Below are 26,816 nucleotides of genomic sequence, written 5' to 3'. Positions count from 1 at the left end.
TCAGCAGAACAAAGATGTAATAAAGTAGAACAACGTAAAATTCAGAGGAAAAAACTTTCAAGGCTCTTTTTTCACAGTTGTAATAAAAAATGATAGTTGTGATTTTACCAGAATGAAGCGGTGATAATCTGAGAATAACGTCAGAATGTGACCAGAATCTCTGAGTGTGTTTATATTGGCAGATTTCATCTGGTTATCAGCAGCAGCAGGTTTCTAGTTCAAACGAGTCGATTTTAGGGAAAGTTGCTGCTGAGCTTAATAACTATTGAAGCTTTTACTTATTAAAATTACTTTTCTATTGATTTTACAACTTTCAAGATTTTATCTTGTAATATTAGGACTTTATTCTTGTTATAAGAATAAAGTAACAAGTGTTTCGTTTAATTTTGATAAAAATAAACCGGCAGATTATTTACCTTATAACTAGAACATTTATCAATATAAACCAACTTGTTCTCGTTTCCTCTGTAAACCAGATTAAACTCCTTGTTGGTATTTAGTGTCTGGCCCGCAGCACCACTAATCTCCTGGTTTGTCCTGCAGTGAGCTCGGAGGTGGGCCGCGCCGTGTGGCTGCGCTTCTCGCCGCCGGTGCCGTCGTCGGGGCCGCAGCCCAGCTTCATGGCCCACCTGTCGGGCGCGGTGGTGGGCATCAGCATGGGGCTGCTCATCCTGCGCAGCTACGAGGAGAGCCTGCAGAAGCAGTGCTCCTGGTGGGTCATCGTCTTCTCCTTCATCACCTTCCTCCTCTTCGCCATCTTCTGGAACATCTTCGCCTACGAGCTGCTGGGCGTTCAGATCCCGCCGCCGCCGCCGTGATGGCGGCTCCGTTTGCGCCCGATTCCACCAAACTAAAAACAATCCACCCAGAATAATCGGTAACTCTTCAACCGCAGGGCGAGCAGGAGACAAAAGACCCGACATGGAGGAGTCTCTGTTTGTCCTTCAGCAAATTATGACACTTTTAAAGTTGCACCAAGTTTATTTAAAGCAGTGGTCCCCAAACTACGGCCCGCGGGCCAGATCCGGCCTCATGAGAGCATTCAGATTTTTTTTCAAATATTGTATTTTCCGGTTTATATGTGGATTTTTCTTCAGCCACCAGGGGGCTCTTTAGCAGGAAGTGTGTCCTGTAAACTGTGGGTGTTTTGTTTTGCATGGCGCATTGCTGCCATCTGTTGGACTTTTAGGTAACTGCTTGACTTTTATGTTATTTAATCAGTACGGTTGTTTGATAGCGGCAGAGCAGATGAACACGTGTTTGTTATGAACGCTGCATTCCTGTAAGTAGCAGCTTATATTTCAAAACAAGCCTTTATGTTAACATATGAGGAATTCATTACTTTCCCTCAATGGAATATATACTAGTCAGTCCCAGTGACCGTTTCACTTACAGTTTTTGCCCATGTGCTTTCTGGGTAAAAGTCAATTGAGAACCCTCCGGCCCCCCCCCTCAACAATTTCCGGCAGCGCAGGTGATAACCGTGTAACACTTTTTCTGTTACAAACTGACTCCGCCCCCACCAGAGAAGGGAAAAGCTATGTGGCCCTGACAGGAAAAAGTTTGGGGACCCCTGATCTAAAGTGTGAACTTTGCATTATTCTGTAAATTGTGACACTTTTTGTGCAAAGTTGCACCAAAAGTTGAATTAAAAGTCCATGAAAAGTGTCGTTATTAGCTGAATGGCTGACAGCCGTAAACGTCTCTGCAGACTCCTCCATGTTGCCGTTTATCGTGTTCATGGCGGCGTTTCGCCGGCGCCGCGTTCAGACGAAGCGTCGCCGAATCCTTTTTTACAGAAACTTTGCGAATCAAAGAAATGTTTCTCTTTTATTAAAGAGGGATTACAGTAGCAGCAGCTGGAAGCTCCTCTGAGCTTTCCGTCGTTTTTATATGAATATGTAGAAACCTCATCCGCGTCAACCTGCGTTTGTTTTCCGTTTGCCTCGTTCACGCGAAGACCTCAAACGAGGAGATGCTGACATCATCACATGTGCCTCTGGAAGGAAACGTTTCGGTGAAAGCCGGCAGGTTTTCCTGCTGCAGCCAGAAACACAGCAAACATCCAGAAGGAGCAGCTCGGAGTGAAACTTTCATTTCTGTGAATCAGACTGGAGATGCACCGATCAGATTGGAGCCGGGACGATTTTTCATTGATTTGCTCTGATTGGTCAGCTTGTCATGTAAAACTTTTATGGCAAAAACAGCACAGAGTCACCTAAATTTAAGAAATAAAGCTTAAAACGCCGTAAAACGTAACTATTCATGTGATAATTTTACTTTTAAAGGGGCGGTGTCGTGTAAAACTTATTTTTGATTTTTCCATGTTTTAATGTTTTTCCTTCATTTAAAACAAACTTGGAGTGTTGCTTTTTTTTAATGCATGTTTGATTAGTCTTTTAATCGCCATGGCAACCATTCAGCTGTTAAAACGCCTGGGTGGACGTAGCCCCGCCTTCGAGCCGCAGCTCCTCCCCTCTCAGCTCCTCCAGACTAGCCAGCAGCACTTAGCAACCATCTGCTGAGCTCATTATTAGGAGCTGCTGCTCAGAGCAACGCTAGTAGAAACGTTAAAGGGTTAATAGAGGAGCCATGTTGGGACGACTTCCTGGAGGCGGAGCTTCAGGAAGCAGGAGCTTCTTAAAGAGACAGAGACCCAAATTCAAGCGTTAAATCAAAGTCAAATTTGTTTTAAGTCACATTTGACATATCTAGCATTTTTATACCTGAAGTTATTAGCATAGTTACTTGATTTTATAAAATGGCCGCCATGTGGCTGGAAAACACATACTGTCCCTTTAAAAATCAAGTTTTCATTTCTGCTTCTTCTATTAAAGAACCTGTGGCAAATTTTTTCTCATTTTTTTTATACTTTATATTTCTTAGAAAACAAAAATAACAATCAGATTTAAAATCAAACTGCAGAAAAAAAAAAAAAAAAAAAAAGCAAAACATTGAAAATCGGCAGCAGCAGGAAAATCGATCGGTGCATCTCCAGTAACGATCAGTTAGTTAGCATCCCTTAGCATCAGCTCATCCAGCAACATTCTTCTCCATTTCTTTGGTTTGTCATGACACCGACACTGTGGATACAGAAAATAGTTCACACACGCACACCCCCGCACGCACACACACGCACACACACACACGCACGCACACACACACGCATACACACACACACACACGCACACACACACACACACATGCCTAACGCAAAGCGACAGAAAAAGAAAAGTGACTGTGATGCAGCGATCGGGCGCCTCTCCTTGCTGCGCAGCCGCCATGTTTGTACTGATGTGTAAAATATCTCATGTCATGCTCTGTGGTTTCCATGACAACACTCTCTCACACACACACACACACACACACACACTCGATGCTCTCCGGTTTCTTTGAGAGAAACCGCTGCCTGATTCTGTCGGTCAACGTGAGAAAAACCGACGTCGACGCGCCTCGGATCGAAACCTGAACTCAAAGAGGCGACGCCCGCCTGACCTTTGACCTGCGTCAGGACCGCCCGCCTGACCTTTGACCTGCGTCAGGCCGAGTTAATACCTCAGTTTCTCATTCTTCTTAGGGACTGTAAACATTTGTAAAGGAATGTAACTGTAAAAACAAAAAAAAAGACAAAGTGTCCCCCCGTTGTCCCCGTTTTCTCCTTCGGTCGTGGACGTGTCCCTGTCCCTGTCCCTGTTTGTTCCAAACCATATTTATTTGGATTTTCCCGCTTTGAAGGGAAAAGGAGGAAAAATTTCAAATGGTGCAAAATATTTGGTCTGGTTGTCCTGATGAGTCCCGATCGGCTTCGGTCCGGTTTGTCAGGAAACCACCAACCAGATTTTATAAATCTTTAGTCAGTGCTTTATATATTAAGCCATAGGAAACAGTACGGAGGGCCAAAAGGGCCACAATTTTTTATTTAAATTATTAAATAATTATTTATTTCAGATGCTGAATGGAATTGGAAATAAACATTTAAAATAGATAAATCTATTCCTCGTCATTTATATGATGGAAAAGTCACTAAAATTTAAGAATTATTACGAATAAATTGATTTATTCAGTTTGTCGATTTTTTAGATGCCAAAAAATATTAGTTTCAATTATTTATTCCCACATTTAAATATTAAATTCCCTTTTGACTCACTTAAATAATAATGAATTGATTTGTTTGTTTAATATATTTATTTCCAGTTTTTTTAAGTGCAGACAGATGAGTAATAATCTAAATTATCTTACATATTTATGTGATTGTGGGGCTTTTTTTCCCCGTCATACGGCCGATGAGGACGAAACGCTTGTTGGTTTGAAACTTTGTAGAAATGTGTGAATGCTGGACGTTTGATCAATTATGTGAAATTGTTCTGATTTGTTCAAACCTCTGAGATGCTTTCATGTAGCTGAACTCATGTTGTTTTGTTTACTTCCTGTTCATAGAGCAGCAGCATTACTTAGCAAGCGCCCACGCCTCCAAGTTGCCCCTACGCTCCGCCTGAATGCAGCTTCGCTAACAACAAACTGGAAATATTCACGTTTCTGATGGTGGTAACATTTACTGAATGCTTCTGGATAATTTAGTCCAAAAGCTGCCTAAAGGGATTTTATTTAATTTATTTCTTGGGTTTGAAAGTCATGAAACAGTCGGCAGGAACAGGAAGCGTCTCATCAGAGGCGGACGAGTTCAAAGCAGCTTCAATAAGCCATTTTCAGATCAACTTCAACAGGAAGAGAGAGAGAGAGGCCAATATTTGGCAGTGATCGATCTTTGAAACTTGTCAGGAAGCGTTAAACTGAAGGCCTGTTGATGAACGCCTGTTAGCATGTTAGCCTATAATGAGGTTAGCATGTTAGCCTGTAATGAGGTTAGCCTGTTAGCCTGTAATGAGGTTAGCATGTTAGCCTATAATGAGGTTAGCATGTTAGCCTGTAATGAGGTTAGCCTGTAATGAGGTTAGCCTGTTAACATGTTAGCCTGTAATGAGGTTAGCATGTTAGCCTGAAATGAGGTTAGCCTGTTAACATGTTAGCCTGTAATGAGGTTAGCATGTTAGCCTGTAATGAGGTTAGCATGTTAGCCTGAAATGAGGTTAGCCTGTTAGCATGTTAGCCTGTAATGAGGTTAGCATGTTAGCCTGTAATGAGGTTAGCCTGTTAACATGTTAGCCTGTAATGAGGTTAGCATGTTAGCCTGTAATGAGGTTAGCCTGTAATGAGGTTAGCCTGTAATGAGGTTAGCCTGTTAGCCTGTAATGAGGTTAGCCTGTTAGCATGTTAGCCTGTAATGAGGTTCATGTGCCTCTTTAGTCTAAGATTCAGTGGACATCGGGAGGAAAAGGCTCGTCAGTGGATCTGCACACTAACTGTGAACTCAACGCCACCTGTAGCTTTTTGCTAGCAGATAAAATCTCACGGCTAAAACTGACACAAACCGAGCCTAAAATCAAAATATCTTCAGATTAATCTGAACGTTTAGTTCTGGGTTTTTAAAATGTTCTGTTGCAGTTTCCAAAAAGAGCTATTCTAGAATCTGAATTTAATATCCAGAAGCCAAAGCGCTGTCCCAAAGCGTCTCATGCCTTCTTATAGAAAAGCCCAGAAAAAGACGGAGGCCACGTTTCATTTGTGATTTGGCGACTGATTCGCTCAACATATGCGACGGCAAATTAGGGACATTTCAAACAAAAAAATAAAAGTAGAAAAAAACTCTGACATTTTTAGATTAAAATCTGAAGTTTTCAAGAAAAAGCTAAAAAAAATTCTCAGTTCGAAAAGTCAAAAATTTGCTAGAAAAAAATCAGAAATAAAGAAATTAAAAAATAAAACGTGGAAATTTCTGAGTTTGAAAAGTTTAAAATTTCAAGAAAAACTCAAATTTTTAGATCTCAGAATTTTGGAGGGTTTTTTCCCCTGAAATTTACTTTTTTGATGTACAATGTCCCGACTACGCAGTGGTTCTCCATAGTCTTGTTCTGAATCTGTCTGAGACGTTAGCCGTAGCGGACGTTAGCCGTAGCGCTAACATCTGTAGCTGCTCTGTGCCATCAAGCCGCGCCAGGTTGCCTTTTCTTAGCGTTTGGTTCTGAGGTTTCGGTAACTCAGTGCAGGACTATTGTTCATGCATTCACAAGCAGGAAACATTTAAAATCTTTAACGTTTTCCCACCAAAGCATCCACCTTCAGGTCTCATTTAGATGCAGTTTGAATCACAAAATTAGCATCAAGCTAAACAAAGCAACTCTTTTGTTTTTAAAAGATGGAGGTTTTCTGTTTTCTTCCTTTTCCAGTTTCTTGGTTTTGCTGCAGATTATTCACATGTTCACAACAACTGAGCAACTCTTGGCCATGCAGAATAAAAAAAGAAACTTTACAGGTGATTCTGAGATTAGCCAGACGACGTCATGCCTGCTCTGCTCTGCTGTGGTAGTTTTTCATGAGCTGCTTTCTTGTATTGATAAAATGGTGCCAAGCTTACGAGGCTCAATCTCTCCCACCAGAGAAGAGGTCGTGCCCAAACAGCGTTTACAAAAAAAAGGAAGAAGAAGAAGAAGCTATTTTTCTCTGGGTCAAAACTAAAGGAAAACTAAATTTACTAGTGGATAATTTATATCCAAATCCTCATGAATTACTTCACAAACTATTGTACTTTTTAAATGTTCAGAATGGAACCATTTTATATTGTATATATATGAATATATTTTGTTTTACTTTGTACTGTTCATTGTACTTTGCTTTAATTTAGAAACAATATAAATAAAGAATAATACTGTGGCCACATGGTGCTGCTGATCTTTCATTTTCTCATTTTTACCAAGTGAATCTTAAACATTCACTTCCTGTCAGTAACATAAACTTCAGTTAGAAACTGTGACTTTTATAAGTGAATAATATTGTGAAAAGATGGATTTTGGGGAATGAATCCCCCTTTTCTTCCTCTTGTCTCAGGCTAAATAACTAATTTACTGACGAACTTAAACGTCGCCGTGTTTTTAAGCAGTTTTGAGTTTCTTGGCGGGCCTCCGGTCGCAGCCTGAGGTCTGCGTGTCGCCGCCCTTCAGGTCCTCCAGAACAGGAAGCTGCAGCTTGGTCGCCGTCGCCGTCGCCCACAAGCACAACTCCAGCCTGTGGGGCGTCCAGTCCGGCTGCGGATCCACTGAGAGCAGAAAGCAAAGCCTCAGATCTCCATCTGGACTTCAACAGACCCTCGGCTGCCGGGCGTCGCCTCACCTGCGTTTAGTTTGGCAGCCTGGGCAGCCATTTTGTCCAGGTAGAGCGCGTAGTGCTTGGCGGTGTACTGGACGGGCTGCAGGCCGGGAACGCTCTCCGCCGCTTCGTCAGACATGAACGCAGTCAGAGCCGGAGCCGCTGCTGCCAGCACCGCTGCAACAAAACACTCAACGTCACGTATGCAGAAATATACGGCCTTTTCTGAAACATTTCTCAAATTTCACATTTTTATTCTTTTTCTAGCAAATTTTTTACTTTTCAGACTGAATTGTTTTTGGGTTTTGTTTTGTTTTTTTGAGAAAATCTGGCTTCAAATTCAAGAATTTCCCTCTTTTTTTTATAGATTTTTTTCTCAAATTTTCAAGATTCAAATAGATTTCTGAGATTTTTCTGGCAAATTTTTTTACTTTTCTAACTCAAGTTTTCTTTTATAGAAAGTTTAAGACTTGGGTTTTTTTTTAAAGAAATTTTGCAACTTCAAATTTAGTAATTTTCTTGTTTTTAACAGAATATTTGAGATTTTTCTAGTATCTGATTCTTTTTTCTAGAAAATGTTTTTCTGAGATGTTTCTTAAATTAGTGACTCTTGTCTAACTTCTGAGATTTTTCTAAGAAATTTTCAACTTTTAAAACTCAGAAATTTTGCTGTTTTTTATAGAAAATTTTAGATTTTTCAAATAAACTTTGAACTATTGAAATTCAGAAATTTCCTTGTTTTTAACAGGATATCTAGGATTTTCCTGTGGAAATTAACTCCTTTTATTGCTTTTTTAATACCTACATCAGCTCTAATACGCTGTTGTGCGTCTCTGGTTGTAGTTTGATGATTTCATCTTTGAAAGATGCTGAACAGAAAGTTTTACTTCCTTGCTTGCAGACTGAGCGTTAAGAGGCCGCGGCGCTCCTCCGTCTGACGGTTGAGAGACTCTGAACTTATTGGAGAATCAATCACCCAGACCACCAGCCATCGCTGTGAAATATTGAGCTGTCCGCTGTGATTTACCGCCTGTATTCATTCAGAGGGGAGTGAGAAGACGGCAACCTGAGGCGGTGGCGGGGCCGACGCCTTTCAGGCCGCTGAGCTCAGCGACGGCGGCCGGAACGTCGGGCAGGAGGCCCAACGCCGTTCTGGAGCGGTTCTGGACGGCGTCCTCGGCGTTGGAGGCCGCCAGCTGCTGCAGCCTCGGCCTGAACTTCCCCCTCTGGACGGACACAGGAGACACGCCGCCTTCACATTACGAACGTCAGCAAAACGTCATATTACACTAACAAATGTCAACTTGGCCATTTCTACGGTCAATGGAAACGCAGCGGCTGTGGTTATTGCAGGAGTTTGTTGCAGAAGAGAGTTGCTAATTGAGGTTATGAAAATTAATGCACAAATTTCCCAAAAACACATTTTTGACGGGAAGTTTTCTGCACTAGCATGACGTGGGTTTTTGGGCCACATTGAAGTGGGTTTATTTCACAGAACTACAATGGAAACAGGATGTTACTGCTGCCGGAAACTACAAAGAAGACGACAGGAAGTGGTAGGATGATGATGTTTTCTAGTGCCTTACGCCTGAACAAGCATTCACATGATTTTAATTTCATTTCTTTAGTGGAAACACAGCAGTGGAGACATTTTATCTTTCCAACATCAGCAGAAAAAGTTTTGTGTACATATGTAATGGAAACAGCTAGCGGGGTTAGCGCGTACCGTTAGCTTCCACTCCATTAGCTTCTTCAGCTCCGACAGAGTGATGTGTTTGTCGGGTCGACTCGAAATCAGCACCGGCAATTCCTCCTGGTACCTGATCAGACAGCTGGCCTTAATGCTGCAGGATATGTAACTTGAATAAAAGATGCTTTTTCTTTATCGTGTTTGTTGAAACTGTCACCATGTTTGATATGGGACAGATAATTTAGGAGCTTGAAAAGTCAATAGTTGGATAGAAAAAAACATTAATTTCAGAAAAATTCTAGAAAAAACATGGAAATATTGGAGTTCCAAGTGGGAAAATTCATACTTTTGAAACTCAAAATTTCTGGTGTTTTTTTCTGTCAAAATTGTTTTATTTATTTTTCTAGGAAATCTTTGACTTTTCAAAGTCACAAAATTCTTTTTTTTTATTCTAAGAGTAATCTCAAAATTATTTGACTAAATATTAGACTTTTGAAATTCAGAATTTCCCTGATTTTTCTAGCAAATTTCTGAGATTAATCTTTAAATTTCAATTTTCTTTTCTAGCTAAATTTTGACTTTTCCAACTCACAAGATTCTTGTTTTTATACAAAACTTTCTAAGATTAATTCTAAATTTATTCACATTTTTCTACCAAATATTTGACTTTTGAAACTCAGAAATTCTTTCTTTTTCTCTCTCTCTCTAGAAAATTTCTAAGATTGATCTAAAGAAAATTAATCTAAAAATGTCTAACTTTTTAGCTGAAATGTACTCGCCATTAAATTGAGGCTGATGCGGCTTTGTGTTAACAGAAATTACCATTTGTCGAGCTGCAGTAGCTTCGGCTTCCTGGCTTTGGCCGTGGCCTCCACCACGTCCCAGTACTTCTCGTAAACTCTCCTCCATACTTCCGCTTCCCCGCAGGCGAACAGGGCGGCCATATTGGAGAGGTCACGGCTTCAACTAAAAAAAATCACAGCAGAAGGATGTTTGCTTAAACTTTTAACATAAAGCACAACAAAAACACATTAATAAACGTATTTCAACTGAAATCATCTCGATTAGATTCTTGTTCTTCTGTAAATGTTGTTGGCAGTTTACAATCGCAGTGTTTTACTGCCATCTGCTGGACAGAGGGCGTAATCCACTAAATATAAAATTTTAATTTTAACAAACTTACAACAAAAAACAAAAACATAATGTACTATCTCAATTAATATTGTATCCTTTCACCACTTTATTAGTCCTTTGACTGTTGAAGATGATTCAGATGTACTTAATATATTGATTATAGTTATTGGAAGTTTTGTTCTATGTAAATTGAACATTAACCATATTTTATGCGTATTGATTATTTTAATTTGATAAAATACAATGTCTGTTACTGGTTTTCATAGTTGTTGACTGTAAAATGTGTTTATAATATTTTTATGCTTTCATGATGTAAAGCACTTTGAACTGCCTTGGTGCTGAAACGTGCTATTCAAATAAATAAACTTGATTGATTTATATTATCTTGTGAATTTTCTACATTTCACTCTGATGAATGTTTCCCCGTAATATGTAAATCACTATTTAGAAAGTCCATCATGTTATCCACCCCTCCTCTCCTATTAATTATCCATTTTTTAATTATTTTTATTTTATTCTGTGTACATCATTTTTCCTGCCAAATTGTATTGATGTAATCTTTAATAATTACTTTAACCTCAGTTACAATTTGCAGGGATAAAAACAATGGATAAAACTTCTTTAATATTATTAATAACCAAATATTTAGACACCAAATTTTCTTCCAGTTCCAGTTGAGAAAAACTGTCATCGCCTTCTTCGGAAAGTGAACGGGGCCGCTTTGCGTAATTCTCGCGAGATTATAGTAAAATAGTATTTCCGGTGTTGCAAGCAGTTAGCAACAGCTTCAGAACATAAGGTTTGTAGTTTGACACCGCTTTATTTTTCGATATTGCTCAACTATATAAACTTTGTGTTGTTTTTTGTATCGCAGTTGTTCACTGTTTTCTATCTAAAACGTTTTCGCGCTTTCCGTCTGTGTAGGTTCTGGTGGACCGGCTAATGTTAGCATCACACTGCGGTCTTGTTTGGAAGTGATCTGCGCGTCCTGCGAGCTTAGCCGTTTTCTGTCCAACTCACCAGCAGAGCGAGGAGCAGGAAGGACGCGGGCTGTTTTGGATAAACAGATTTAGCAGAGACATGAACCTGCAGCGGAGCGGCGAGTCGGTAGAAGCTCGTTAGAAAGCGGGCAGCCTGGATGCGGCTCTGCTAGCACATGTTGCTCCGGGGATGATCTTCACGTGAGCACCGAAAGGCTCCTTATCAATCAGGTGATAAGAACATGGTGTTTTATCTTTTTATGTAATTTAAAGCTATGTTAACACGAAAAACAACAACAAACATACAGCTATACAAACGGGCATCACCATAAATGCAAAAGCGAAATGTTTTTAATATTTTTAACATAAATTACAGTAAAATATTTATCTGAAATTGGTGAATATAACATTTAATTCCATTCTACATGGTTAATAAACATTGCTATCAAATACTGTGCTCCGGAAAAAGCTGCAATAGTTTCCCAAACTTTTCTAAAGGTCATTTAAAAGACATTTGAGTATCTGGTGGTTCAATGTCAAACCATTGATTATTCTTAAAACCCAAAGTTGAGCAATCAATAAATGATTGGTTATGTTTCTATCAAAGCACCTAGAAAGTCAAAGGTCATATTCTCAATGCAATGGATCATTTCTACTCACCAGTCTAACAGTGAATATTTTGCAACATATTAAAATTATGCAGAAATTTTTATAATATCAAACTTAATTTATTCAGACATGAACTCATAATTATAATCTTGAAGATTCTTTCGCTCATTAGCATTGTTTGGTAGTTTTTATTTAATAAGAGAGGATAGTCTTTTAATTTTCCAGGTTGTCATGATGCCTTGTAGTTTAAGATTTAAACGTGTCTCTCGGGATCCTGTGAAACGCTGACCCAGATGTTTCTCGCTCACAGGTTGCCTCTCATGGGAGGAAACTGTCCAGCTGCAGAGGTTGATGAAGCCACCAGTTCTTCACACAGTCAGTACTGCAGCTGATATAGTTATTAATGTCTGGAGTTTATTTATTTATCGTTTCTGCTGCAAACTAAGGCTCTAACGTTGTGTACTTATTAACGCCACCTGTTGGTAGAATATGTAACTCTTTTTATATTTAAAAAATATTAAGTTAATTTTTAACATTTCTATCATTTTATATATTTTTTCTTAAAACTATTCTGTAAAGTTCCAAACTAAATCAAATGACATCAGTTTATATAAACAAAAATAAGTTTGTGCATCAAGTTCTGTAACTTAAATGACCAGTATGAGTTTAGCGGAGCTGCTTGGCTTTTTCTTAAATAAAACAATTATCACTAATTATTCCAAACACATCCGGTGGGGAAGTGTGTGTGTAAAACTCACTAACAGAAGGGAAGACGTCCAACTGATGGCTTCTTTAAATCCGTCTTTGAGAATTTTGAACAGATTAAGAATTCCCAGAACTATGAATTATTATTGTTTTAAATGTATTTATAGTTTTTTTTTTAACGTATTTTCTTTATGTGTTGCTTTATTTAATTTTTCACATTTATATTCTATTGTTTTTTTTTACATATTTAATATTTTATTTGTTGGTTTATTTAAATGACTAAATTTATATAAATTTTTTTCATTTATACTTGATTTTTTTTTTTAACATATTTTATTTATTATTTTGCTCACTAATTGAATTTCTTCATTTATATTTAAGTTCTTATATTTGCAGGTTCAATGAATTTTTTTATTCATATTTAATTGTTTTATTATAGTTTTTTTTTTCTTCTTTTATGTTTTATCTGCAGCAGGAAGATGGAGAAAATGTCCCGGGTCACGACGGCCCTCGGCAGCAGCAGCAGCAGCATCATCACCGGCCGAACCATGTTCTGCCACCTGGACGCTCCGGCCAACGCCATCAGCGTGTGCCGCGACGCCGCCCAGGTGGTCGTCGCCGGGCGCAACATCTTCAAGATCTACGCCCTGGAGGAGGAGCAGTTTGTGGAGAAGCTGAACCTGCGGGTCGGCCGCAAACCGTCGCTGAACTTCAGCTGCGCCGACGTCATGTGGCACCAGATGGAGGAGAACCTGCTGGCCACGGCCGCCACCAACGGCGCCGTGGTCACCTGGAACCTGGGCAAGCCGTCACGCAACAAGCAGGACCAGCTGTTCACGGAGCACAAACGCACCGTCAACAAGGTGTGTTTCCACCCGACGGAGGCCTACATGCTGCTGAGCGGCTCGCAGGACGGCTTCATGAAATGCTTCGATCTGCGCAAAAAGGAGTCGGTCAGCACCTTCTCAGGTAAAAGAGCTCAGCATGAAAATACAGAATATAGACGAACAGGAAGCAGAAACGTGAGTTAATTTAACGGTGATATTAGAGACTTAACCATCATAAAGCAGCAAAATAGCAGAACAAAAAGTTTCACAGCAGCTTTAAAAACTATAAAGATTTTAAAAATGACAATAAACAATATTTTTACTAAAGATTAAATAAAAATGTGACGGTAAGTAAAAATTGTATTAAACAATATAAAAATGTAAGGAAGGATCTCCTGTAGCAGTCAGTGTCGCAGCAGGTCTGGCTGAGCCTCTGACTGAAGACTTTCTGTTGTTTGAGCCTCTGATGAACAGATGAAAAGTAAAACGGTGGAAACCTGTTGCTGTGTTTCATGGCTGGCGATGGGAGCAGGTCAGTCGGAGAGCGTGAGGGACGTCCAGTTCAGCATGAAGGACTACTTCACCTTCGCTGCTTCCTTTGAAAACGGGAACGTCCAGCTGTGGGACATCAGGCGGCCGGATCGCTACGAGCGGATGTTCACGGCTCACACCGGCCCCGTGTTCTGCTGCGACTGGCATCCGGATGACAGGTACCGCTACGCAGCGTTTCCACAGCAACGCAGCTCAAACGCTCGGCAGCAGAGTGAACATCAACACGACAGAAATGTTGATCAGTCTTCGGTTTGTTCGGTGGTTAAAGGAACTCGGTGCTTCGGCCGTTTTCTGGACGTTTGTTCCAGATTTGTGGAGCATAGAAGTTGAATGATGCGTTTCAATGTTTTATCCAGAACCAGAAGACCTGAGAGGTCTGGAAGGTTGAGGCAACAGCAGCAGATCCTTAACCTGTTCAGTGATTTATAAACTAACTTCCTGGTTTTAGTGTCTGATTTATTTGTACTGACCTGTGGAGACCGTTGCAGTGAATGTGACTGAGGATTTTCTCCCCATCTTTCTTCTTTAATTCTGGAAATGTTCTTCAGCTGATGGAAGACTGACTTTGTAACCGTCTTCAAGTGGCTGTGAAGGTTCTGGTCAGAGTTTAGTTTTACAAACCATCCGCTTTCCGCCCTCCTCGTTTGTGTCTCAGGGGTTGGCTGGCCACCGGCGGCAGAGACAAGATGGTGAAGGTTTGGGACATGACCACCAACCGCGCCAAGGAGATCTACTGCGTCCAGACCATCGCCTCGGTGGCTCGGGTCAAATGGCGCCCGGAGAAGAAGTTCCACCTGGCCACCTGCTCCATGATGGTGGACCACAACATCTACGTGTGGGACATCCGCAGGCCCTTCATCCCCTTCGCCACCTTCGAGGAGCATAAAGACGTGACCACTGGGATCGTGTGGCGCCACCAGCACGACCCCCACTACCTGCTGTCCGGCTCCAAGGACAGCACGCTGTACCAGCACATGTTCAAGGACGCCACGCGGCCCGTGGACAAGGCCAACCCCGAGGGCCTGTGCTTCGGCCTGATGGGCGACCTGGCCTTTGCCGTCAACGAGAGTCTGGTCAGCAGCGACGCCGGCAGGAAGCCGTACCCCGGAGGCGACCGCCGCTACCCGTTCTTCTCCTTCAAGAAGCCCAGCCCGACGGAGCAGTTCGCCCACGTGTCCAGCGCGCTGAGCGTCTTCGAGACGGACCTGGACAGCAGCCGCATGGACTGGTTCGTAAAGACGGCGCAACTCTACCTCCTCGGTGGGAAGCCGTTTACGGAGCTGTGTGACCATAACGCTACGGTGGCCCGGGAGCTCAAACGGCCGCAGGTGAGACGGGTCAGAACAACAGCAGGTCCCTCTGGACCCAGTAAAGTACTTTTAATTTGAATTTGAACCCCTTCGACACGGAAGGGGTTCAAATTCTAGTTTTATCCAGTTAAAGTTAATTTAATGTTAATATTCAGACATGAATATTACTTAATATTCATTTATGTTCTTTAAATTTCCTCATTTTATTTTGCTGCAACCAGGAACTAAAGCCAATAAATTAATAGCAATAGACGAGCAAAGTTAGTGGCAGAAACTAACTCACCCGTTCACTGGTTGCCTAGCAACAACCTGCTGGGTGAGAAGCAGTTTCAAGTTCCCCCAAACTTTGGTTGCCTAGCAACAGCCTGCTGAGTGACTGGAGCAGTTTCAAGTTCCCCCACTTTGCCTCAAAACTAAAAAAAAAAAAGAGAAAATTGAATAAAACAGCAACGCTCACAGCATCAGCCTGGCAGCATTTCAGATATTTATAACAAAAAACCGAATTAATAATTATTGGTATTGACTGATGTGGCAACAAATAGAAAAAAAAGAATGGAATTGGGTGGATCAGTGGGATCGCTGCAGGTTTTCATCTCTGGTGGATTAACTGAAAACAAAACACTTTTTTTTATTAAGTTATTTAAAAGTTTAGAAGTTTCCATAAAGATTTTCTAATGCTGACAGAAACAGTTAATCCATGTTTCCAGTCAACTGTCCTGCTAATTATGAGCAAATCTTAAAATTAGGCAAAAATATAAAAAAGTCTGACTGAGGTCGATTATTCGCTGCTTCTCATTTCCTGTTGGCGCATTAAGAAACATAAAAACGCCTCAAGTGGACGGAAACTTTCTTTGTGAAAAAAATATTTTTTTGCTTGTTGACTAAAATAAACTTTATTGAACTGAAAGGTTTCAACAACATGGACGATGCTGAGAATCATGTTTTCTGACCCAGCGCCCGGCCCGAACCACAGCCTCAGTAAACTGGGCAGTTTACCACTAATGAACAGGTAATCTGATTCAGATTATAATCCGGATTACTGGAACAGCTAATCTGAATGTTTCTGCCTTCAGTTTCAGCATGAAAGAAATGGGTCCGGAGAGCAGACTGGAGCGCTGCAAAGGCGAAAGCCGGCAGGACAACGTCCACCTGGAGCCGGGCAACTCGCACATCAGCAACAACAACGAAGGTAAAGTTGCCGCTTCGCGCCTGGAGCCGGGGACTCGAACCGCCGTCCTGTGACTCAATCTGACTTCATTTCCAGAGAACGAGGAGACGGAGGGCAGCGACGGCCCCACAGAGTACATGTTCGGAGACGCAGAGCTGGACGACGACGACCTTTACCCCATGGAGCACGACAACCAAACGGGTCAGCGCTAACCCTACAGCAACAATCCTAGACATTAGTTCTGCTAACCCAATGGCTTTGTACCAACATCATATTGAGTGGAAGCTAATGCTAAAGCGCTAACAGAAAATTAGCTCCTCTGTTAGCGTATTAGCATGAAGTTATTTTTGAATGCTGCTTCGTCTGCAGTGCCGGAGGAGCCGGTGTACACGCTGCCTCCGGAGGCCTTTCAGCTGCGCCACGAGATCATCGACAACCCGTCGGCGCCGGAGCACCTGCAGCAGGACAAGGCCGACTCGCCGCACGTCAGTGGCAACGAGGCGGAAGTCGCCTGCCTGACGCCCATCGAGTCGTTCTCGCTCATCTCCATTTCCCAGCCGCTGTACAGCCCGCACTTACACGCCAGCTTCTTCTGCCCCATCGTCCGTGAGATGCTGAGCCACTACGCCGAGCGCGGCGACGTGCAGATGGCCGTGTCCGTGCTCATCGTGTTGGGGGAGAGGATTCGCAAGGAGATCGACGACCTCACTCAGGTCAGGAGACGCAGCAGCAGCAGCGTTTATTGGCGTTTTGTTAAGTGATTGGAAGGTTTTTGGACCTGCTTTGCCCCCGTAGGAGCACTGGTACATGTCCTACATAGACCTGCTGCAGCGGTTCGAGCTGTGGAACGTTTCCAACGAGGTCATCAAGCTGAGTACCTGCAGCGCCATCACCTGCCTCAACCAGACCTCCACCACTCTGCACATCAACTGCAGCAACTGCAAGCGGCCAATGAGCAACAAGGGATGGATCTGTGACAGGTACAAACATCAAATTCCTGTCTATTAAGGTGTTTGCTTTTCTAAACTCTTCAACTTCTAGATATTTCAGATAAATTTCAGATTACGTAATTTAGCTTTTTAGTTACTTTCCAAAAAGATTGATTATTGATTATTATTTGACCTAATTGGCTCATTTCTGCTAATGTGCTAATTATTTGTTTACCTCTTTAGTATGTTTGCTAACTGAAAATGTCTCTTGAGTGCAGTTTGTTTAAACCCAAAGCGTGTGCGTCTGTCCTGCAGGTGTCGCCAGTGTGCCAGTGCGTGCGCCGTGTGCCACCATGTGGTGAAGGGGCTGTTCGTCTGGTGCCAGGGCTGCAGCCACGGCGGACACCTGGAGCACATCATGAACTGGCTGAAGAACAACTCTCACTGCCCTGCCGGATGCGGCCACCTGTGTGAATACACCTGAGACCCGGTCGCACACCTGGGGAACGTGTTCAGGCCTCGGAGCGCTCTGCCGCCCCCCTGTGGCCTTCATGTGAAATCACACCAACAGGTCAATCGGACCTCCGGTGATTCTCATCAGCAGAATGTAAAACCAGCGATTGAAACGTTCAACATTTTACAGTTTTCAGATCTGAGTTACTGTTTTACATATTAACACTTATTTTGAGCAACTGTAGATAATGTAACATTAATTTATAACAAGAAAAATGGCTTTGAGCGAAACATTAAAACGCTTGAGATGTTGCGTTCTGCTCCAGAAGCCTGTTTGTCTTCACATTATTTACATCAAATGGGACCAATGTGAACCTAAAGATGAGGATTTTAACCAAGTGAAATCTAAAAATGGATCAGAAAGACAGAAATTCAAAAAGTTCATATCCTTTAATTTATATTCTGTCACAACAAAAAACTTTCATTTGGATTTTTTTATATCGGATCCAATTTTAATCATTTCTGAACTTTAATTAAAAAAAATAAAATACAAATTACAGAAAATATTTATATCCTGTGAGTTTGGAGTATTGAGGCCAGATTACAAGATTTTTGTTTAATTATAAGAATAAAATATTAGAATAAAAACACAATTTTACCAGAAAAAAAAGCTTCTAGAGTTAGATTTAATGTGAGCAAATAGTTTTTACTTTATTCTGGTATTATTTTGACTTGTACACTGCAAAAACACAAAATTTTACCAATTATTTTTGTTTGTTTCTTGTGCAAATGTATTTTTACGAATGAAATAAGACAAAACTAATTTATAAGCACATTTTTAGCAATATGTCTTAACAGCTTGTTTTTAAGAGGTGAAACAATTGGCAGATTTCACTAATAATCTTAAGACTTATTAAATGTCGTTACAATTGAAATAACCTGCCAGTGGAGCTAGTACTTTAAAATAACTATTAAGGACTTGACATAAAACAAGCTCATATCTTGCTAAGATATTACTTATTCTTATTTCAAGTGTAATAAGATATTTTCACTAAAAACCAGACAAAAATGCTCGGTAAAATTTCGTTTTTGCAGTGTATAACTAAGTAGTATTGTGCCTATTCTGCTAAAAAAAAATCTTATTCTGGCCTTAATGACGATTTAGTATATGGGCCGTCATACAACAAAATAAGTACATTTCCAAGTAAAAACTTTATTTCTGAGATTAATCTAAAAATGTCTGAAATTTACTGTTTTTGCCATGAAAACAGTTCATGTTAACCACCAGAGGGCGCCACTGGGAACAGATTTTAGTTTCAGGTATAAGAAAAATAATTTCATTAAGATTCAGCAGGACATTCACTAAAACTAAGACAAACATTAAATTTAATTTTCCATCATTTCTTCCTCCTTTCCTCTCTGTGCCTTTGCACGCTGAGTGCAACACACCAGCACAGGCGGTCCGGGTCATGACCTCTTCCTGCCTGCTTGTCGTTTCCCTGCAGCAGCTGAGTTGCTCCCGCTCTCCACTGGGCAAGCGCAGGTCCTTCAGCCAATCAGAGGCGGCCAACAGGTAGCCAATCAGAGGCAGCTGGTGCTGCTCGGCTCGCTGCGGCGCTGTGACTGTCCTCCAGCGGCGGTTCGGGGTGGTTGGCTCACCCTCCGTCAAATATTCACAGTAACCCTTTAAAAAGCAGCGGAGAGAAGCTGGTGTCAGTTAATTTGAAAAGACAATTCGTCAAATAAAATAAAAAAAATACGTCATCCAGCCAGTAGAGACGCAAAAATGCTAGGAAGCTGGCTAGCAGCAGTTAGCAGCTAGTTAGCGGTAGCCTCATCAGAGAACGCAATGACGATGTCTTGAAACATAAAAAGATGTTTTTTAAGCGCTTGGGCTGTAACTGGAAAGCCAAAGGAAAGTACTAAAATGTGGAAAGTGTGAATTTGGCATAATAAGTTCCCTTTGAGTCTGTAAGGCTGTGCGCGGCTCTGACCTGTTGACGCGCTTAGGGCCGCTCCCAGCTGTCTGAGACCCTCTCCGGGGCGCTCAGCCGCCTCAGGCTCTGCTGCAGGGTTTCCACAGTCCCTGCTGTGATCACATCAAACGTCAGAGTTAAATATTCACCATTTTAATATGAAGCACTGAACTCAGTGTACCCATTTTGTCCTGGTAGGACTCCAGCTTCTTCATGAGCTCCACCATATTGGAACAACTCAGCCCCTCTACAAGTACAAGAAAAAAATAACAGTTACTTCGTTTTGCTAAAAATAAATGTGAGATGCAACATCAGAACTGCTGTACCTGCCGGGTCAGAACCGCTGCTCCGGTCGGCCGTGAGGCAGGCCAGCAGCTCGGCCCAGCAGGCCCTGGCCTTGGTCAGCGTGGCGCTCATGTCCTGAGCCAGCCGGTGGTTCTCCACCAGCTCAGAGTGGACCTTCTTCCAGGCCATTTTGTCCTCCATCAGGCAGCCCTCCATCACCGTCCGCAGCTCCTTCTCCTGAGACACCTGGCTCTCCAGGCTCTCGATTTCCTCACATCGCTGCCAGCGGACAAGAAGAAGCTCAGCCGGACCAGAGCCGCTCGTTTTATGGGAGCGATAACGACTTCAATCTGGACTTATTCTGGACTGTGGTGTGAACACTTCCACTGATAGCAGAGGAGATTCTTGATTTAGCGCTTTTGCTCATTTTGAAAAGTTTAGTGCTATTAGCTTCCACCAAATAACATTTTCCAGATCAAGTCTAAAGCACTCATTTACTTGGCTATAGTGGTTAGCCCAAACTTCTATTAGCAATGCTAATTTTTCACTTAGCACATTAGCATTATTGCTAAATTTTAAAAAGTTTAGTGCTATTAGATTTCCCTAAATAATTTTTCTGGATAATTCCTAAAGCAGTAATTTACTTTCCTATTGTTTAAACTTTCAGTTCAATGAAGTCCAACATTTGAGCTGAACTTTTTGTTATCGACTTAAGAATTAAAGTATTTACGTTTATATTCCCGCTTTTATTTTGAAGTGCAGGAAGACTGCGCAGCAGTTCCATTTCCTCTCTTTCTTCCCGATGACTTTAATTAAAACAAGAAACATGCAGGAACAAAATCCGATGTTTGTTGAATGTTGTTCTCCGTGCCCAAAACTGATTCTGGATTTACTTTCACACATTCAAGTATAGAAGCTTCTGCTTGATGCAGTGTGATGTCATAAACCCAAATGGTCAAAACGCGTCTCTAAAGGCCCAGAAGTGATTTAATGTGTGAAGCTCTGATCTGCTTCGGTCACCTTGTGGAGCTGGATGGCCATTTCCTGCATCTCTGCTTCCAGCTGGTCGGCGTAGGCCTGCTCCAGGGCGTCGCTGGGCGGCGGCGCGCTGCTGTGCCACCGCGCGATGGCCGACGTCATCTTCCGTTTGGGACCAAACAGCCTGAAAAACAGCCGATCAGAACCAGAGACACCAAGAACTATTATGACAAGTCAAAATATTAGCAGAACAAAATGCAGCAGAACTTGAATAAAGTCGTTTGTTGTATTAATACGACTTTATTCTCGTGTGATCATGACTGTCAGTTACTATTTTATTCTATATTAACGGCATTATTACGACTGTGAAAGCTAAAAATGATCACAAATTTATTTTTGTTATTATGACTTTGTTCTCGTATTATTATTTATTCTAGAAACTAAAAGTCTCGTAGCCTGGCTCTGGTTCTCCGTAGTAGAAATGTGAAATAATTCTCACGTAATCCCGATTTCCTTCAGGTCGTTCTCCGTCAGCGTGAGAAATATCCGCAGGTCGATGTCTTGTTCTTCCAGCAGTGGGAGATATTTGGAGAAGCCGATTTGCTCCAGGAACTCTGCCAGATCCTGCCGGGAAACAGGAAGTGAAAACCAAACCAACGCTGAATCGCAGCGTAACCCGGAAGCAGCCCGACCTTCGGTCCGGAGTAAGATGGCCGCGGCCCGCCGTGTGCGTGTTTGCTGCCGTTTCCCGTCCCGCCGGACAGAGCCGCGTCGCTGTTGGCGTGCCGCGTCTTTCCTTTGGAGTGAGTCTTATTTGTCCGGCGGGAGCTGCTCCTCCGGCTCTGATCCGAGTCCTGGTGGAGAACATGAGCTTCAGCAGCTAACAGGAAGTCGGAGCAAGCGGCGGCGAGGCGAACGCACCTCGTTGCTCTCCACGGATCCTTCCCAGCTGAGTCCGACCGCGTGAGGCAGGCCGTCGCTGCTGCTGCTGCTGCTCCTCATGGTGGGCATGTCGCTCTCGAAGAACGGGCTGTCGTCTGCAGAGACACGCACCTCTTCACCAACCCCGCCAAACACCGGCTTACCTCCGGGGTCTGACCTCTGACCTCTGCTGCTGTGGCTCTGACCGTCCAGCTCGTTGATGGGTGACGTGACGTCCCGGTAGCAGATGCTCTCGCTCTGCTCGTCATACGGCGTGAAGCCGGGCAGCGCAGCGGGCGGTTCTGGAACAAATCACATTTCATCGCTTTCTAACGAGATCAGGGCTGAAACGATTGATCAGAATAATCATTATTCAAATAGCTAATTAATCTGAATTATTGATTACTGAACAATTAATCGCGATTAATTGATCTGGGGGAAAAACAATCAGATTAATCCAAGTATTGAAATAATTGATTAACAAGATTCATTCTGATTTATTGATTCTTGAAATGATCAATCATGATTAATGATATTGAAATAAAGGATTAGTCTGATTAATCAATTATTCAAATAACCAGGAGCTAATACAGTAATTGATCGTTAACCCTAAAAAGACCATCAGCTGAAAACGACTCACTGAACAGCAATTAGGATGAAAACTGGACAAAAATAAACATTTTGCATTTAAGATGAAAACAAATGTTTTCTGTTGTTTTATCTTCTCTGATTGGAGAACAAACATGTTTTAACTTCAAATCAACCTGCAGTTTTTGTTTCATACATTTTATATTGAAAGAAACTGAACTGGAAAAATTGGAGTTTATTTTGTAACTGTAATATTTTACAATAATTGTTTTAAATTTGGTTTATATTATGATGTAACTTCAAAATATTAATTGATGTTTTGATCCGTTGCGTTTTATTCCAATGCTTCAGTATAATTTCTGTGACCAGCTCTGGTGTGAATACTTATTTACCCACCGCTCGCTTTGCTCTTCCCTCCCACTCTGAACTTGGCGATGGCCTGCGGCCCGTCGTGGATGCTGACGCCTTTGACCCGGCTGCGGCCGGACCGGGTCCTGGGCGGCGAGCCGTCAGAGTCCTCCGAGGAGCTCAGGTCTCCAAAGTGTCCTGACGAGTTTAAGAGCAGCAGAAAAAAAGACCTTTATGTTTTTATTTTAATCATTTTGAACAGTTTGTGCGATCCAGTTAATCAATCGATTGACGAGTTAGTTGACAATTACTTTAATAATCAATTAATCGTTTCAACCCTGGTTAAAACCCCCAGTATGATTAGAGCTGGACGATACGGCTGAAAAAGATGTTTCATATCAGTTGATACAGATAATTATTGATTAGTTTTTGTTTCAAATCTCTGAAATACAACCAAACTGATGGAGCGACATTTCCTATCAGTTTTCTCTCCACGTCGTTTCTTATTTTTGGGGGAAACTTGAAACTGTTCCTGCCAGTTACTCAGCAGGTTGTTGCTAGGCAACCAGAGAACGAGCGTTAGTTGATCCACCTGAATATTCTGTCAAAAATATTACCTGTTGATATTGATCACATATCGTGAAATATGTTATTGATGTATTGGCCAGCCCCGATTACATAAAAAAAAACAAAAAAAACAGAAACCTGGTTTAATTCTTGGAGATCGAGAGTCGATGAGGCCGACGATCTTGGTGTAACCGTACAACATGGCGAGGGCGCGCGCCGTCTCTCCTTTGGCGTTTCGATCGCCCACTTTTACTTTCTGAAGCAAAAGGAGAAAAGATTACAGAGTTAAATCCCCTCAGCCACCAGCAGGGGGCGTTTCATACAGCTAGATCCCTTCAGCCACCACCAGGGGGCGCTTCCTACAGCTAAATCCCTTCAGCCACCAGCAGGGGGCGTTTCCTACAGCTAAATCCCTTCAGCCACCAGCAGGGGGCGTTTCCTACAGCTAAATCCCTTCAGCCACCAGCAGGGGGCGTTTCCTACAGCTAGATCCCTTTAGCCACCAGCAGGGGGCGTTTCCTACAGCTAGATCCCTTTAGCCACCAGCAGGGGGCGTTTCCTACAGCTAGATCCCTTCAGCCACCAGCAGGGGGCGTTTCCTACAGCTAGATCCCTTTAGCCACCAGCAGGGGGCGTTTCCTACAGCTAGATCCCTTCAGCCACCAGCAGGGGGCGTTTCCTACAGCTAGATCCCTTCAGCCACCAGCAGGGGGCGTTTCCTACAGCTAGATCCCTTTAGCCACCAGCAGGGGGCGTTTCCTACAGCTAGATCCCTTCAGCCACCAGCAGGGGGCGTTTCCTACAGCTAGATCCCTTCAGCCACCAGCAGGGGGCGTTTCCTACAGCTAGATCCCTTCAGCCACCAGCAGGGGGCGTTTCCTACAGCTAGATCCCTTCAGCCACCAGCAGGGGGCGTTTCCTACAGCTAGATCCCTTCAGCCACCAGCAGGGGGCGTTTCCTACAGCTAGATCCCTTCAGCCACCAGCAGGGGGCGTTTCCTACAGCTAGATCCCTTCAGCCACCAGCAGGGGGCGTTTCCTTCAGCTAAATCCCTTCAGCCACCAGCAGGGGGCGTTTTCATGGCCACTTACGTGATCCAGCAGGTACTGAACGATGATTTCGTGTCCAGACGCAGCGGCCTCCATCAGAGGAGTGAACTCTGACCCCGGCTCCCTGCCAGACGAGGGGAAAACAGTTTAGAACCATCTGGGTCAGACCCGCTCCAGTTCTGGTTCTGAATACCGACCTGACGTTGGCGTCGGCGTTGTTGTCCAGCAGGAACTTGACCATCTGCTGGTGGCCGGTGCTGGTGCAGTGAAGCAGAGCCGTCCAGCCTCTGGCGTCCCTCAGCTCTAGCTCCGCCCCCTGCTGCAGGAAGAGACGACAAACCGTCAGACACTGGACCGGTCCTATCAGAACCACCGTCAGACACTGGACCGTCAGACACTGGACCGGTGCTATCAGAACCACCGTCAGACACTGGACCGGTCCTATCAGAACCACTGTCAGACACTGGACCGGTCCTATCAGAACCACCGTCAGACACTGGACCGGTCCTATCAGAACCACCGTCAGACACTGGACCGGTCCTATCAGAACCACCGTCAGACACTGGACCGATTCTCTAGAGTTAATCTTAAAGACGCTTTATTAAAGCCTCCAACTGCTTTAAGATGCAGAAAAAGGAAAGAGAGAAAAGGAAAGAAACAGGTAGAGGAAGATGGCGTAAAAAGAAACAAAGGGGAAAGGAACATAAAAATGGTAAAGAAAAAAAGAGAAAAGAAAAATTAAAACTGGAAGAAATTTAGAAAAAAGAAAGAAATATGGTGAAAGGAAATTAACATTAAAAAAGTTAATTAATGTGCGTTGTCCCTAACAAAAACATTAAACTGAATATAATATGGATTAATAGCTGTTTTTAGCGGGCGGATGCTGTACCTGCAGCAGGAAGTAGGCTATGCTTTCGTTCCCGCAGCTAGCTGCTAGCATCAGCGGCGTGAGGCCTTTCGGCGTGGCGGCGTTCACGTTCACTCCGGCCTCCAGCAGCAGGTTGGCGATGTTGTCATGGCCGATGTAGGCGGCGTACATGAGCGGCGTCCATCCGCCCAGGTTCTTCCTGTCCAGGTCCGCCTCCCGCCTGGAAACAGACACTGAACTCAGCGCAGCGGGAAGACGACGAGTCACAGGGATGACAATATCTCGGTGTTTATTAGAATCGCGATTCGATTTTTGTCGTATTTGTAGTCATTCTTGTTATATTAGGACTCTGTTCTATTATTGCGATTGTGTTGTATTACAATGATTCTGATAGAATTACAACTTTTGTGCCATATTTTATCCTATTTTTACTACTTTTTCTCGTATTATTTCAAAAGTTCTTTTATCATTACAACTTAGTTCTCGTATCGTTGTGACTATCATATTATCACAACTTTCTTCTCGATTTTGTTCTCATATCGCCCGTGTCGGGTGATTTTTTTTGACTAAAACGTTTTTTTCTTCATTCAGTAGGTAGTGAATCTAGACATTTTACTGAAGTCAGAGTAGCGATACGTCATAATAAAATTACTCGAGTAAAAAGTACAGCGTAGTAAAAATACTCTTAAAAGTACATTTTTTTCAACGAAGTTACACAAGTAAATGACTACCCAACTTTGGTTGCCGCTTCTGGTAATGTCTGTCTTGTAGACATTTAGTTTTAAGATACCGGTTGCTCACTTTTTGATGCACTCGGCCACCACGTCGTACTGGCCGATGGAGCAGGCGGTGTGCAGGTCCAGCGGGACGTCCAGCTCCTCCGGGCGCAGCAGGGAGTCTCCCAGCCAGAGAGAGAGGCTGGCCCCCAGCTGCTCCGACTCGCTGGCCTCGTCGCTTAATTCGGACATTTCCCCTCCTGAAACCAAACAAACCGGCTTGAAACGACAGAACCCTGGACTCGGAACCGGTCCGGTGCCATATATCGACTATTATTAGCGAGCCTAGCTTAGCGGACAAAACCGTTATCTCTGCCCGGTAAAGCTTCGTAACCTTTCTACAGGCTGGAGACGTCGGAGTCAGGCGTTTAACGGCGTCTAAAGGTCAAAGGTTAAAACTTACAGCAAACTAGAAGATTCTTTAAGCAACACAGCAAACTTTTCCAAATTTAAAAAACTTTTCTCTTTTTTTGCCACACTCAATTGTGCTCGTGTAGAAACACAAACCGCCCCTTCCGGTCCTTTTCTTCTTCGTGGATTATACGCACAGCTTTGAGTGTGCATTACCGCCACCTTCTGAATTAGCGTGAGAAATCGATTAAAAAGGTCAGATTTTAGAATAAATTTAAAAAGACGCCCCATTTAAATTAATTAATTAAACTTAATTAAACCACTTTTGTCATGTAAATGACTTATTGCTTTTCTCTTTGATATCTTGTATATCCTGGCAGTGGCGCCTCACCGGAACATGTTCACATGTTCATATGGGTGGGTAGACAGGACAGTAACACCTTTTAGGGTGGTAAAAAAGACAAAACAAAACTTATACAAACAAGTTTTATATATATATATAAGTACGTGTGTGTGTAGATAGTATATAATTTATATGTATATATTTTATT

General features: G+C 42.7%; 4 protein-coding genes across 9 annotated transcripts in view; 2 read left to right on the top strand and 2 right to left on the bottom strand.

Moving 5' to 3' along the window:
• The window catches only part of rhbdl1 (rhomboid, veinlet-like 1 (Drosophila)), a 41,420-nt gene extending 34,652 nt beyond the window's left edge, over positions 1–6,768 (top strand). The window contains exons 8-9 of one of the 3 annotated variants that reach the window (XR_014085104.1): positions 544–4,886; positions 4,951–6,768. Coding sequence is in view for 1 of the 3 variants with exons in the window: in XM_008436343.3 (XP_008434565.1) it covers positions 544–818 (275 nt within the window). In the remaining 2 variants the exon portion in view is untranslated. Of the gene's footprint in view, positions 1–543 lie in introns of all 3 variants that reach the window. The other 2 variants (XR_014085103.1, XM_008436343.3) reach the window with 2 other exon arrangements.
• Positions 6,715–11,185, bottom strand: LOC103481077 (uncharacterized). 2 transcript variants are annotated; one of them, XM_008436341.3, is made up of 6 exons: positions 11,045–11,185; positions 9,713–9,856; positions 8,927–9,020; positions 8,267–8,426; positions 7,225–7,377; positions 6,715–7,150 (listed from the first exon to the last, which is right to left on the bottom strand). In XM_008436341.3, exons 2-6 carry the CDS (start codon positions 9,832–9,834, stop codon positions 6,987–6,989), a joined length of 693 nt encoding a protein of 230 aa, XP_008434563.1. In that variant the 5' UTR covers positions 9,835–9,856; positions 11,045–11,185; the 3' UTR covers positions 6,715–6,986. The 2 variants fall into 2 exon arrangements, with proteins under 2 accessions (XP_008434563.1, XP_081456918.1); XM_081600792.1 differs by lacking the exon at positions 8,927–9,020.
• On the top strand, positions 11,097–17,870 carry wdr24 (WD repeat domain 24). 2 transcript variants are annotated; one of them, XM_008436339.3, is made up of 11 exons: positions 11,097–11,235; positions 11,924–11,988; positions 12,794–13,287; positions 13,678–13,855; positions 14,353–15,025; positions 15,916–16,016; positions 16,081–16,196; positions 16,272–16,376; positions 16,545–16,888; positions 16,971–17,155; positions 17,420–17,870. In XM_008436339.3, exons 3-11 carry the CDS (start codon positions 12,798–12,800, stop codon positions 17,586–17,588), a joined length of 2,361 nt encoding a protein of 786 aa, XP_008434561.1. In that variant the 5' UTR covers positions 11,097–11,235; positions 11,924–11,988; positions 12,794–12,797; the 3' UTR covers positions 17,589–17,870. The 2 variants fall into 2 exon arrangements, with proteins under 2 accessions (XP_008434561.1, XP_017166445.1); XM_017310956.2 differs by having other exon boundaries at positions 12,791–13,287.
• Positions 17,871–17,988: 118 nt separating this feature from the next.
• Positions 17,989–26,461, bottom strand: anks3 (ankyrin repeat and sterile alpha motif domain containing 3). 2 transcript variants are annotated; one of them, XM_081600790.1, is made up of 16 exons: positions 26,318–26,461; positions 25,940–26,114; positions 25,160–25,358; positions 24,468–24,589; positions 24,313–24,394; positions 23,359–23,476; positions 22,702–22,851; positions 21,903–22,019; positions 21,718–21,833; positions 21,489–21,650; positions 21,296–21,420; positions 20,839–20,980; positions 19,860–20,097; positions 19,715–19,780; positions 19,552–19,646; positions 17,989–19,241 (listed from the first exon to the last, which is right to left on the bottom strand). In XM_081600790.1, the coding sequence occupies exons 2-15, from the start codon at positions 26,104–26,106 to the stop codon at positions 19,564–19,566; spliced, it is 1,887 nt and encodes a 628-aa protein (XP_081456916.1). In that variant the 5' UTR covers positions 26,107–26,114; positions 26,318–26,461; the 3' UTR covers positions 17,989–19,241; positions 19,552–19,563. The 2 variants fall into 2 exon arrangements, with proteins under 2 accessions (XP_081456916.1, XP_081456915.1); XM_081600789.1 differs by having other exon boundaries at positions 21,718–22,019.
• Between the last annotated feature and the right edge of the window lie 355 nt (positions 26,462–26,816).

Source organism: Poecilia reticulata, chromosome 19 (genome assembly GCF_904066995.2).
Source record: "Poecilia reticulata chromosome 19, P_reticulata-male-v2, whole genome shotgun sequence".
NCBI lineage: Eukaryota > Metazoa > Chordata > Actinopteri > Cyprinodontiformes > Poeciliidae > Poecilia > Poecilia reticulata.
The sequence above is the reverse complement of the archived record's forward strand: the minus strand, read 5'-3'. Positions and strand labels throughout refer to the sequence as shown.

What these genes read in the sequence shown, in the direction of transcription:
- LOC103481077 (XM_008436341.3), bottom strand. Translation starts at nt 9,834, where the DNA reads ATGGCCGCCCTGTTCGCCTGCGGGGAAGCGGAAGTATGGAGGAGAGTT. An exon ending in CTACTGCAGCTCGACAAATG is followed by an intron (nt 9,021 to 9,712) that starts GTAATTTCTGTT and finishes CTGTCTGATCAG; the next exon opens with GTACCAGGAGGAATTGCCGG. An exon ending in TAATGGAGTGGAAGCTAACG is followed by an intron (nt 8,427 to 8,926) that starts GTACGCGCTAAC and finishes GTGTCCGTCCAG; the next exon opens with AGGGGGAAGTTCAGGCCGAG.
- wdr24 (XM_008436339.3), top strand. Translation starts at nt 12,798, where the DNA reads ATGGAGAAAATGTCCCGGGTCACGACGGCCCTCGGCAGCAGCAGCAGC. An exon ending in GTCGGTCAGCACCTTCTCAG is followed by an intron (nt 13,288 to 13,677) that starts GTAAAAGAGCTC and finishes CGATGGGAGCAG; the next exon opens with GTCAGTCGGAGAGCGTGAGG. An exon ending in GGAGCACGACAACCAAACGG is followed by an intron (nt 16,377 to 16,544) that starts GTCAGCGCTAAC and finishes CTTCGTCTGCAG; the next exon opens with TGCCGGAGGAGCCGGTGTAC.
- anks3 (XM_081600789.1), bottom strand. Translation starts at nt 26,106, where the DNA reads ATGTCCGAATTAAGCGACGAGGCCAGCGAGTCGGAGCAGCTGGGGGCC. An exon ending in TGGCCATCCAGCTCCACAAG is followed by an intron (nt 20,098 to 20,838) that starts GTGACCGAAGCA and finishes GTCCGCTGGCAG; the next exon opens with CGATGTGAGGAAATCGAGAG. An exon ending in CAGCGGTTCTGACCCGGCAG is followed by an intron (nt 19,781 to 19,859) that starts GTACAGCAGTTC and finishes TTGTACTTGTAG; the next exon opens with AGGGGCTGAGTTGTTCCAAT.